Genomic DNA, 14,119 nt, shown 5'->3' on the forward strand with positions numbered 1-14,119 from the left:
TTTTAACAATCATAATATTTGGACACTCGTATGGTTTAAATTGAATAAAAATACATAGGATGTTTAGTGATATACCTTTAATGAATTTTCAGTTGGCTCCAACTACGCCGGTATAAGCGAAGTATCTCTTGTTGTAAATCTTACTTACGTTCTTCAAGTTTTCTTTCTTCAATCTCCCAATCTGGTCCACAACTAGAAGATTAGTTCTTCATCTAAATAGCATAGAATATTTAGAAGAAATTTTCATTATCAAAAACTCGAGAGGCGGCTCAAACCCTAAACTCTCTTTAGGGGTGTTCGAATTTTTGGAGGAGAAGGGACGGTATTTTTTTTTTTTTTTAAAGTTGGATTGTTATGGAGGCTAGGGTTTGTGCCTCGTTGCCCTTTTTATTATCAATGCATTACCTGATTTCCATAAATATAGGTTTAGGCATCTTAATCAACATTAATGCGCTTGATTAATTAATTGGAATAATCCAACTACTTTAATTAATTAATAAAAGTTTATTAAGAACTTTAATTATTTAGTATGTTGGACTTATACTCCTACAAGCTCATTAAACATACTTCCCACTAGATTTAATTTAATATTTAATAAACTCAATTTTTGAGTTTAATGAATTAAATTCAACTCTTTGAATTTATTCTCTCCAAATTTTAAATATCATAAATTCAATTTCTTGAATTTACTATCTCATAAATTCTTGAATTTATTATCTCAATATTTAATTATCATAAATTCAACTCCTTGAATTTACTATATCATAATTTTATATAAATTCAACTCCTTGAATTTATTCTTTCAACAGAAACAAAATGATCAAGTACTTGTGTGACCCTCAATGGTTCAGGGATACAGCTAGCCCTGAGTTAACAAATCTTTGTGATTCAGGATATTTTTCTTTATTCGAGCTTATCTCAATTTGCCCCATTTCATGCCCCAACATTTGGTCATGAGAATGTCGGAAATCATTTTTCTGACTAAACTCATCGAATTATGGTAAGAGCGTCTACTAGCATCGCCCCATGATTCCCTAGATATCACTGATAGAGTTTGCAAAAACAAGTCGGTTATGATTAACGTACAGTATGATCCATTCATCTCATATATCTCGATCGAATCTGCAATCATTGGTTCATCGAGGATTGCATATTAGATTTGATAGCTATGTGATACGATCATGAAATATTCACAGTGCCATCACATGCACAACTAGGGAACTCCTTCCTTAATGTACATCTCATACTCTGGCCAGAGATTTCATGCACTATTATTTCGTTAAATCACATAGGACATCTACACTCGTAGGTGAGCGGTGAATTCCCAACTATAATGCTTCGGCTCCTACATATGTCGCAATTGCACCCAACCTCACCACCTCGTGACCCTCACGGAGTCGGTAAACGAGTGAAAGCACAAACTTGGTATGCAGAGCCTCAGTATTGTCTCGGGTCATAAGTACTAATTATGTACAGTCACAACCACAAAATTTTTCTATCGATGAATGATAACAATTTGTAAAGTCCAAAGGAGAGATGTTCGGTACAATCATCATATGATTACCCATCTGCATGATTGGACATATATATGCCCTTACCACGAAACACGGTACACAACATCACATATGCTAGTCTCAACCTCAAGCGGCCTATATCCTTATTTTTAGACGACTGAATCAACTATGAATGAATTTAGAATACACAATGTTTAAAAATGAGTTTCAGGATCGAATTATGATTCATTTGTATTAAAGTATAATCAAGAACTTTATCTATGTTGATTGCATGGATATACAGATAAAGAAAAATGAAACCATAAAAAGTTAAATTATATTAAAATAAATATTATATATTACACTTGAGTCAATAAATTCTCTAGCCAACTTTTGGCTTACAGGACATCTACTCTAACACTCAACACAAGAAAACACATGGAAGTGGTGGTCATGGTAGTTCAGGTGATGGTCATAGCAGTTCAAACAATGGATGCAGACCAAGCCACTCCTCCCATGACACATCAACCTTCCAGGAGATAATTTTTTTTTTACTTCTGAAATTGTCATTTTTTATTATTTATTCTATTTCAGTTCATCCATAAAATTTAATTTTCCTTCAAATACTAGCTTTTCTGCCTAGTATTGACATAATAAAAAATAGTTAAATTGTTAAGTTTGGTGATTATGAACTAAACCGATTAGACTTAATTGTATTAATAAATGTAGATCACTCAAGGAATTTAAGAACTACCAACTGAACTTCACTTATACTTAAGAACTAATCCGATGAGCTTACAACATAATTATACTAATCTGAACTATGTCGAACTAATCTGAGCTGAACGTCAACTTATCTGGAGAAATTTTCTGAGTGTAACGGTCATTTATCTTTTCAGCAAGGATACACAATAAAATAAAATATTTGTTGGTTGCCTTAATCAGCTAGTGTCCAAAGAAATTTAATTGTCCAGTACTATATTAGGGAAGATGACAATAGGTCGGATGTAAGCTAATTTTAGAACAATAAGGGGCAAGATATAAAAATTAGCAAATTAAACATTATAGAAAAAATAATAAAATATTAGAAATTATAACGGCCCGAAAATTCGTGTTTGAATATTTGCGGAAAAATTAACAATTTTCTTTGTAAAGTAAGTAAAATGCCTCATTCATAAAAATAGACCGTTAAATAAAGTTTAAATGTTAAAAATAGCAGCGGAAGAAATTATTTGTTTGCAAAAGAACAATTTCAGAGTAATCCAACAACGGATAAATTGTTTGAGCATAAAAATGGTAAATGCTAAAATGAGGTCATCGGATTCCACTACTGCCGACCCAAGCTAGCTCACTGGTTCCCGCCCTCGGCCCCGACATCATCAGTACCTACAACAATCAAGTCTAGTGAGTCTAAAGACTCAACATGCATATATCGTAAATAACGAGTAAATATAGTAAAAATTTCATGGGAGTAAAAATATCATGTCATGAGGCACAATGTGAAAATAACATATCATGAGCGATTATAATACGTGCATAACTGAACTGAAAGTCATAGTGAAAATGTTTGCTCCTTGGAGCCCTGTACTGAAATAGCCTGTAATAAATTTTTTGTTGAGATTATGGTCTACGCAAGTGGCCTCTGCACTGAAACTGACCGGTAACTGGCGACCGGATAATAAAATGCTCCCATGACCGGTAACTAGCGACCGGGTAAAATAATGAACGTCTGATCAGACTATGCCACAGTATACTGGGTGGTACAAACTGAACTGACCGGTAACTGGCGACCGGACCGGTAACTGGTGACCGGATTTAGCAATAATCCCATGATAGTGAAATGGCCACAAACAATATCGCATAATCTCAAAAATGAACATTTTATATTTTTATGCACGTAATATAATTAAATGGCACAATTAAATATCCTGTAATAATTTACTGCTTGGATTGGATCGCTCCCAGGCTCGCTGCAACCTAAATATGCCATGAAAAATAAGCAATAGATTTATGGGACCAAACTATGCAGTAACATTCGAAAATGTGATAATTACACCGAACGACTTCGTATTTAATCATGCCTCCGAACCAACCTGAGCCAAAACTGAAACATAATATAGTCATGATTAAAATACGCTTAAAATGATGAATTAATGCTCCTAAAATGGTGAGGGCCGAAATCTAGGTGAATGGAGGCCAAAACATGAAACACTCTTTCGAGAGTCAATTTGGCACATCGCACCGTAAATTCTCGTACGACCCGAAAAATGATCCGAATCACGAACAACCAAAAACATGACCTTCCTAACTCGATGAGGCACCGTCCAGTCCAAGGCCATAGGCTAAAAGCCAACCAAGAACTCAAACGACGCCCGAGAACAACAGCACGCTTGCTGTCAAAATTACAGCAGCTGCACATTTGCTTTTCTTGTGTCGTTTTCGAGACTACCGGCCATTGGGGCTTGAACCACCGACCAGAGTGTGGGGACCCGGACGCTAATCATCTTCTTAATCGTCATTGGGACTAATTTAATCAATTAGAATAAACAGGGTCTAATTTTTTTTTAAAATGCGGAAGGTAATGGAATCATTCTATTATACAAACCAGTATAATAATACAAATCCTGTATAACATGCATCTAGTTCAAAACTAGGTTCAACTACTACAATCAAGTAATAAAACCTATCTATATCCAAGTCCGGAATCACCACTCTAATCTCGATCTTTCTTCACCTATGTGACCCTGAACCTGTCCCACATGTTTCCATGCACACATACAGACAAGACAACAGTCGGATAACTCCGGTGAGATATAAATATCCCAGTATAAACAATGTATTAATGAAATCATATAAAACATATATAAAAGCATAAACAATTATTAAAACATGTATCCAATCTGACTACATGAACAAATACGAATCTGTATTTAAGTCAATGACTTGTTATCTTATCTTATCTTATTTCTAACCTAGGGATCCCGATCTAATTTAGACTTTGGTATGCTGTATCGAATGTCTACAATAGACGTCGATCTACATCTAAGCTCATCGATACACCGTAAGTCTAGAGTCTTCGCGGTTCTGGCAAAGACTCGGCGGTTCTGCCCTAGCTAGGCTGATCTGCCTTAGACTCAAACTCTAGCTCTGCTATAATTCAATAGACTAAACATATCAATCTGATAATCTGCAAATATCAATGCAATAAAATAAAAGTATGTGATTTTGGGAAACTCAAGTCAAACCTAACTCGAGTTGTGCAATCCCGAATCAACATTTATTTATACATTTCTTGCTGTCGCTCTGATACAATCGAAGTCTTGACTCAAAGTCTGTCACTGTTCTATCTGGCAACGATAATATCAATATCTGTATCAATATTCTAATCACATCACGACATCTCTGTTTTATCAAATTCTGACAGTACAATAGTACAATCCTACGATACCAGTGATACCATATCAGTCTATACCAATTCCAATAACTTATAATCAACCACTGTACAAATCTGACATCACATCTCAGTCAATTTAACTCTGAAATTCATAACAATTCCATAATCAATCTGTTTCTCAATCTGACTTTGATTCTATGATGTCTACTATGTCAAGAACACTATATATGAATCGTATATGATTCTGGACATAGCATAATTTCAAGACATATCAAAACTTACCAAAACTTACGTCCAGTTGAAGCATGCGTCGATAGGAACACAGTACTGCAGTCAGATTCAAAATCGGACGGACGGATCGAAATATAAAGGCGTAAGGATTTTCGGAGGATTTCTCGTTCTTCTTTCTTTCTTTCTTTCTTTCTTTCTGAATTTGAAGATTTGTATACATATATATATTCACACGTTGCATGTCCAAGCAACGTGTTAGCTTTTCCTTAATTCTGGTTGGCGCTCAGGCGGTGCTAAACTACCGCTCGAGCGCGGCATTCTCTGTCGAAGTACTCGGCGTGTTACACCTTGGCGCTCGGGCGGTCAAAAACTACCGTCCGGGCGCCACATCTTCTGCCCGAACATACTTCTATTGAACACTGGCGCTCGGGCGGTCAAAAACTACCGCTTGGGCGCCAGACTCTCTGTCCCCAAGTTGTGTAATTCATATGCTTGGTTCGATTTGGTCTGGTAATGGCCCAGATATAATCACATTAGTTCAAATTCAATAATCTTCACTTAACATAATATGAAATCTAGGGCATTACACAGAGACTCTTACCAACATCCCAAGGAATGATTCGAACCATGGCTAAGGGCCTTACGCCAGCCACAATCCGAACCACACCAGAAACACGACCACACTCCTAGCCGAGAACGTAATCTGCGCGCTTGGGGAGTTTCGCTTCGTTTGCTGTCATGGACCTTTCCGGTGGCCATTTGGTTGACCATGGCACGATCTAGACATCAAGGGATATAAGGTGAACCAGGGCTAAGGGCCAAATGCCAAACGAGGTCCATCCCAAACCATCCAAAACCGAGGGACACATGCAGAATTCAAAGGGGCGAAGGGGCTGTTTTTTGTTCTTTGATTTGAAAACCGATGCAACCATGGACCAAGCCTTTAAAGGCCGACTTGGTCACGTCTTAGACATCGTAAGGAGATGTTCTAACCATGGCTATGGCCCCTGGGGCAGCCAAGATCAGATTCATCCCACTTGACAGCAAGCTGCAAATTCGAAACTCAATATGACACTAAGGGAAGTGTTGCTGCCATTCGAGTTGCTGGGGGGAAAAGAGGCTTTAACCAATGGTCAAATACCTTCTTAATACACTCTATATCAATCCTAGATGTAGCCTGGAAAGCCTGGGCGTGAGCCAATCCCTGCAATCACTAAACCATGAACAACCGTGAAGCACAAGGTGGAACAAAAATCTGTGCAGAATTTTCAATAATGGTGCTGTCAAAAATTTAGGTTTTTTTGGCCATCAAATCATGATCATGTAATGTTTAAAAATCATATTATGAGTTGATTGAAGAGTCAGGGAAAATATACACATGCCTGGTTTCGTTCGAAAGAAAAACGAAAGAATGAGACGATCCGACGCGGAGGAGGTGGAGTGATCTTCCTTCCTTCCTTCTACTCAATTTTTCTGTCTAGTTTTCTCTAGTGCTAGCCACGATTTTTCTCTCCAAAGTTACTCTAAATTTCGAGACTAAGGAAGGGGAATGGTGGTTAAGAGAGTGAGGAGAATAGATGCAAAATATAGGGAAAAAAATCAAGACCAAGTCTCCACCTTTTTGAATTTTGAATTACTTGATATCAAATGATTTCTTTTGGAGGGCTTAGGGGTGAGGTGGCCGATTCCTCATGCTAATCTAGACTAGGATAATGTTCTAACATTACTTAAATGGTACTCCATAAATAAAAGGATTATCCTACTTATTAAATAACAAAGAAAGGGTCAAAGGTGTTGAGTTGGCCAAGAATGATCTAGCAACTAAGGGTGGCCGAAAATATGAAATAAATGTGAAGGGAAATATTGTTTAGTTACTAAATTTATAACCCTTAAAAGCCTTACCTATCTTATTAAATAATTTTGTGAACTAATCCCTTAATTAAAGAACTTAAATGAATTTATTTTCTACTCACCTCAAGTTACTTAAATAAATCCTCAAACCTCTTTTTTACATTAAATTAACTTACTTGCTAGCTAAAAATAAATTCTGGAAATGATTTCTAAATCTTAAATTTTATCTCTAAACTCCAACTCCAGTCTGGCCTCACTGAATTAACTGAAATGATACAAATTGAAACTGCTACGGAAAATAATTAAATTAAGGAAAAACATTTAAATACTCATACAATAAAATCATTTTAATTTAAATACTAGAATTATGCATGACTTATACGTATTCTAAATTACAGGTTCTACAGAAATAATGTATCATAACATCATTATCCATCAAAAATGGTATCAACGCTATACTAATAATTTTCTTCATTCCATCTAACTAACAACATTCAATAAAAGCATATTAGAATTAACACAATAGCTGAAAAATTATATATATATATATATATATATATTAATTTAATATGGTATTTGGGTCGGGTCAGGTCGGGCCGGGTATGATTATTTAAGATCCGCCTTTATAATCATACCCGATTAACTATTTATTTAATCGAGTAAAAAATCCTCTCCATTCGAGTCAATATCGGATTCTCTCTCAGGTTCAGATGTGACATTCTCTGCAAGAGTGTCGGGCATCCAGTATGAATGTGAGTATTGTCCATATCTATGAATGTTGGATCATCATCTACAAAAGAGGAATGCATCATAAATTTTTACAAACAGCTACTTCGAATCTTACATATCATTAAATATTCTCCAAATAATCAGTGTATTTAAAATCTAATTTCAAGATGATATGCATACTCTATTAGACTTTAAAGATCATTCAGTACACAATTTTATTCTCACTTGTATTTTTTTACACGAGCTATATCATACTATGAGAATCATTGTAAATATCATAAAAGTTGTTTCTAAGAGTTTCAGCTCAATAGCGTTGTTGAACTGAGCTAAAATAAGTTTGTACACGAGATATACCGATCAAATCTTTTATGAAATGATTTGAAAAGAGAAAGAGAGACGTATAAGTTTTGTCTTCGAACTTCCATAAACAAACGTTCGTCTCTATTTACTTTCAGTCCATTATTATCTGATATGATCTTATCTGAGTTTATTATTTATTTTTTATATTGAGTTGTTTCCGCACTTATTTTTTAGTTGCTCTACGTACTTAGTTTGATTGGAAAATTTACTTGAGTTGTAATTTTATTAATATATAACTAAAATATTATAATATAGAAAGGAAAAAAAAATATCATATATATAAATATTATAAAATTATATTAAACTCGAGTATATAATTTATCAATTGATATATATTTATATTAATTTATAATTATGTTATTAATTCATAATATAATTTTATTTTAATCATAATATAATATATAATTTTCAATCAATAAAATAATTTTGAAAATAAAATGTGTATCTAACTGAATTTAATGAGAGTAATTAGACTTAAAATAAATTTAGATTAAAGGTAAAATTAAATTTTATTTTAATCATGTATCAATTGACTAATTGAGTCATTTATAATAACTTATGTATCAATTTATATATTTATTTTTATATCAAAATATTTTTTGTTAAAAAAATTAGATGTTTAGCTGGGTTCTAATATAAATGCCAAGTCTATTTAGATCGTTAATATACTAAGTGACAATCCAAGATGATTTTGCTTAATATATAATAATGATATATAATAATTTATTATTTTAGTCTTATTCTTACCATTATTTAATAAAAATTCAATTCCTTAATTGATTCAAAGTAGAAGCAAGAAAATTATTTTTTAAACAAGACTTTAAATAATTAAAAGCCTTCCCCACTTTTTAGCTTTTAATTTCTAGAAACATTTTTGAACTGTTACAGATTTGAAAAGTCTGCTTCAAATTCTTGCTCTTTTTTTTCCCTCACTTTCTAAATGCCTTCCACACTTTTAATTAATTATCTCATTTTCTGCAAACATTTTTTATCTATCGTAAATTTTAAAAGTTTGCTTCAAATTCTTGCTCTCTTTTTTTTTTCCTTAAAAAAAATCTACCTAGCGTCTGGGACTTGAGAGTGTGATCAATAGTGGTTGGAAAGATTTTTATTTCATATTCACACCTCAAATTCATTATATTATTTACTTCTTGATTTCATATTCATGCCTCAAATTTATGGTTGATTACATCCTATATGTAGGGGCACTATCCTCATGATAGAATCAAGGGCTCAAATTTAGCCACACATACATGGAGTCCATTAATTTTTTTAAAATCGCATATGTGTGTGAATCTTGTCCATCCAAACCATGTGGAGCAGAGCCCCGCATGTAGCATGGAACCTACCCAAATTTATTATATTATTTACTTCTTGATTTCATATTCATGCCTCAAATTCATTATATTATTTACTTCTTTCATATTTATATTCCCTTCTTGCGTTTGTTTTGAATAGTATCATTTCTGGCATGTTAAAAAATAAATCCCTTGAATTCAAAGTCACTCGACGAACCAAATTGATCCAACCTTTGTTTGTTATCTTCACTGTTTTTTTTTCTTTCGCCTTCCAACTTCTAAGTCAAAGTTGTCATAGAATAATCCGTCCAACTTGTAGATTAATTTATTGGGGAAATAAACAAGTAGCTCCACCTAGTTTCTTCCACCGCAGCAGCTTTGATCATCACAAAACTGAAAAATGCGTTCAAACTGTGATGTGTTCTCCGAAAAATCTAAGTTGTATTATCAAAATTCTCAAATCCATCCTGGAGAAGAATCCCATGTTAAAAACCTTGGATATGAATTTTCTGGTTGAAGTTTCACCGATCTTGAACACAGAGGTATGATTACAGATCCTCGAATGGATCCAAGAATATGGAGCCGGCTACCGAATCATCTCCTCGAGATAATTCTTTCATTCTTGCCATTGAAAACGTTACTGGATCTAAGATCAACCTGCAAACACTTCAATTCCCTTTTATTTACTCCTCACTTCGTATCCAAACACTCCCTCTCTTCTTCGTCTTTCTCTTCTTTCATCCTCCTTTCGCACCCTCAATCAGTTCAAAAATGCTCTCTTTTCAATATTGGAAGTAATTTTTGGTGCGAGGTGTCACTCTCTTTGCCCCGTGTTCTGTCATCTCCACTTTCTTCGAATCTCCTCTCATCCTCCAATGGCCTCCTTTGTTTTTCCATCCCAAGATCATCTTGTTTCGTAGTGTATAATCTCTTGGCCAAGTCCTTACGCCGTGTGAACTTCCCTATCTGCCTGTTTGACTATGAATCCCTCACTCTTGTTTCCACAGATAATGGCTTTAAGCTCTTCGTGTTATCCTCTGCAGGATCATCGAATCAAGCCTTAGTTTACAGCTCTACCGTCTGTTCTTGGAGACGTTTCGAGGGATCGACTCAGATTTTAAGCGAGAGTTGCCATCAGAAGGGCGTGTTTTATAACGGATGCCTGTTTTTCACCACCCTCGAGCCTTTCCATGTTGTGTACTTTCATTTGGAGAGTGGGAGATGGGAGGCATCAACGGCCGTGCTGCCACGGGACCTAACTTTCGTTCGAGTTGCGAGCGATGGATACCAAAAGCTATACCTGATAGCAGGGGTCGGGACAAGTGGGATTTCGAGGAGTATAAAGATATGGGAGTTGCGGAAAGACGAAGATCAAAGGGTAGATTATTGGGTGGAGGTCGAAACCTTGCCCGAAATGGTTTGTAGAAAGTTTGTGTCAGTCTGCTATCACAATTATGAGCATGTGTACTGTTTTTGGCACCAAGGTTTGATTTGTTTGTGTTGCTATACTTGGCCTGAGATGTTGTATTTCAAGGTGAGTAGGGGGACTTGGCATTGGCTGCCTAAATGCCCTTCCTTGCCGGAGAAATGGAGCTGTGGATTCAAGTGGTTTTCCTTCAAGCCGGAGCTTTATGCCATCGTATGAAATCGTTTCAATTTTCTTGGCTTAAATCTTTAATTTGTCCTTCTCAGAGGCATCGGAATTATTCTATGTACTTCGCTTTTTTTTTTTCTGTAATGTTCTGGTTCGGACATGGGATTTATCCTTGAATAAATATATATAGTTCGTATGTCGAGGACTAGCTAGATTTGGAAATTTATGTCCATTACTTCTGTATTTTCTTGAGACTGTCGACCTAAGTTCACATGTTTCATGATCCGCTTTTGATATTTTGAATTATAAAAGTGTGATGGGACAAAAAAAGGAAATTATACCAGTAGCTGCATCAAGAAGGTTGAGGTAGACATGTAACTTTCTCAAAAAGAATTTCCTCCGTAAGTGGTGGCCGAGGACAGAGCTCTTTTCCTGTCAAACTCATGCACAAACGGACCAAATACTCTTGAATGAAACGTCTGAGCAGTTTTTCAACGTGATTTTTTCGATGATAAGTCACTAATTTCCCGTTTGAATTTTGAATATTTCCTCATCTGGGCTTTCATATTCTTATCTAGTTATACAAATTGTATGTAGGAGAAAATTTAATATCAAATCCAGTAGCAATCCTCCAAATCCTCCTAGATCCTTCTCTTCCAAACACTAAGATATCTCTAACTCTTCGGATCACTCTCCGCAAGAGACTAGCTTGGGAGTTCGGGCTAGCGGCTCCAGACTCTGGCTCAGTCCTAGCTCGGACTCTTGTCTCGGCCTAACTTCCTCTAAGCAACTCTCCAACTTTTCCGCGTTCCCTACTACTTTAAACCTCGACTCCGACCTCGACTCGACCTCGACCTCGACCGCTTGATTATGTTGAAATGGTTGGAGGTCGTTAGTATTTTACCATTGACTTCGTAATTTGCATCAGCGCCTAGGACGGCCATGCGTTGTCTAAATTTGACTCGAATACAAGCCAAGGCCAAGAGGAAAATTTACCCCACTACCGAATTTGCCCACAAGTCCAATGTGATTAAATTGAGAAAATTACTTTTATAATATACTATATGCTAAGATCCCCTCACATCTATTATACCCACTCAATTTCCATTATTTAAACTTCATTTTTTTTCCGATTATCCTAAATATATAGTTAATTTTATACATTTATAACATTTTTTTACTAATATACATGTTAAATAAGTCTTGATAAGTAAAGATAAATATGAATTTTTTTTAAAAAAAATAAAAATTTATGTTTCTAATGGTTTTCTTAAATTAACAAATCTATATATTTGAGATGCAGATATTATTTTTTAATTAAAAAAAATATTTGTTATAATTAAATTTCAAATTTCGAACATTATATTACATTTCAAACTTATGACTTTGTTACATATGAATTATAACTTATGTTTTCAAACTTGCTTATTTAAACAAACTGAAAATGGACTTATTTGGAACAAAACCAAATTAAATTTATTACTGACTTTCTAATTTTGGTCCAAAGATCTCTTCCTGTTTAATCCACAAGAACAAATTCTTTAGGAAATGTGGAGAATTTCCGTACTACCAAAACTTATAAAGTTACAGTATAGATCTTGAGGATTCCTCTTATTCTTAGCCATTCATGCTCGTATCTTCGTCGCCTTCTTTCCTCCCCGTCGGTATTAGTGTTTCCGGTGGCGAAGGTCGGCGGACTGGATGGAGGAAGACATCAATTTTTCGAGCATTGCTTATTCTTGTTTTTTATAGTAAGTCTAATTTTTTATTGTTACGCCCGAAAATCAGTCCACGTAGACCATATGCATGAAAATTATTAAATTGTTAAAGTATTTTAATTAAATGATTTTGGAAGCATGAGTTATATATTTTGAGTGACTAAATGATTATTAGTGTAATTTTGCTCGATTGCATATTTTAAAGATTTTCAGATGAATATCGGTGATTGGCCGAGGACAGAGGATTGAAGACGATTAAGGTGTTAAAGATTTGAAAGTTAAATTTTTATTTTTAGTTAAGAAAGTATTTGTTTTAAATAATTTAAGAATTATGACATTTTTAAGGTGAAATTTAAATTAATTAGTGGTATAGGAAATAATGTATTTTATGTGAGAGTTTTGGAAATAAATATTTTTAAATCTTTTAATTTGAGGCATAATAATTTTATTAATCTTAATGGACCTAGTTTATTAATTAAAAACTAGCATTGATTAAAATCATAAATTAAAATGTTAACAAGCCTTTTTTTTTATATGTAATTAAACATTAAACCCTAAACACACAGCCCTAAAAACATCTACACACACATACAATTCACGTAACTTTCGTTCTTCCATTTTCTTCCTCGTTCTTTCTTCCAACAACGATTACCCGACTCCCTTGTATCTTAAGATGGGTTTTTCGTGGGGTTTTGACGAGAAAAAAAGGGCAGAAAAAGGGTATAAATCGTCATCCGTTTGTCACCGACGTTCCACCGCTTTGATATTCGTATTTCGAGCGTTTTGAACGTAAATGAACGTTTCTAAACATTCTTTTTGCACCATTCAATCATAATATGCATGTTTATTGTTTTTAAGCATGAAAAATGTTTAGATCAAATTATTTAACGTTCCGACATAAATTTTCAAAATTTTAACATGTATACGCATATATGAGACGTGTTATGAATTCTAAAGGGATCACTGCATAGACGAGAGATTGTAAAAAGTGTCATTTAAGTGGTAAACGAAATTTGGACTCGCTGATGGACGAAGGAAGGGAGTTGCGGCCACTAGGGTGGAAGTTTAGGGCTCGGTTCTTTCAGGAGGCTAGGCGTGGAGGCTGTGCACGGGTAGGGCTAGTTCATGTAGGGTCCAGGAGGGTAGGCTAGTGTCTGGTCCAAGAGGGCTCGAGGTTGGCTCGATAGAATAGGTGCGTGTGGAAGAATCATGAGGAAAGGGTTCAAATATGTTAAGGGAAGGAAAAAGTGGTTCGAACCGCGGGCCTCGGGGGTTGGAGGTTGGTTCACGGGGGTAATTTACGGATGAAAAGTTTATGTTTAAAATTTAGGATGAATTATTAAATTTTGAATCTATTTTGGTTTAAAATGCTTCACGGTTTAGTATTAAGTAATTAAATCAAAATTCTCGGTTTACGTCTAAGAAAAATAGTAGAAGCCAAATTTAAGCTT

At 34.8% G+C, this 14,119-nt stretch overlaps 1 protein-coding gene across 1 annotated transcript; it reads left to right on the forward strand.

Moving 5' to 3' along the window:
* Nucleotides 1-9,597: 9,597 nt before the first annotated feature.
* On the forward strand, nucleotides 9,598-11,161 carry LOC140827635 (F-box/kelch-repeat protein At5g43190-like). Its single transcript, XM_073190388.1, has one exon. The coding sequence runs from the start codon at nucleotides 9,901-9,903 to the stop codon at nucleotides 10,999-11,001; it is 1,101 nt and encodes a 366-aa protein (XP_073046489.1). The 5' UTR covers nucleotides 9,598-9,900; the 3' UTR covers nucleotides 11,002-11,161.
* The last annotated feature ends 2,958 nt before the right edge of the window (nucleotides 11,162-14,119 follow it).

This window comes from Primulina eburnea, chromosome 3 (assembly GCF_022965805.1).
Source record: "Primulina eburnea isolate SZY01 chromosome 3, ASM2296580v1, whole genome shotgun sequence".
NCBI classification, from domain to species: domain Eukaryota; kingdom Viridiplantae; phylum Streptophyta; class Magnoliopsida; order Lamiales; family Gesneriaceae; genus Primulina; species Primulina eburnea.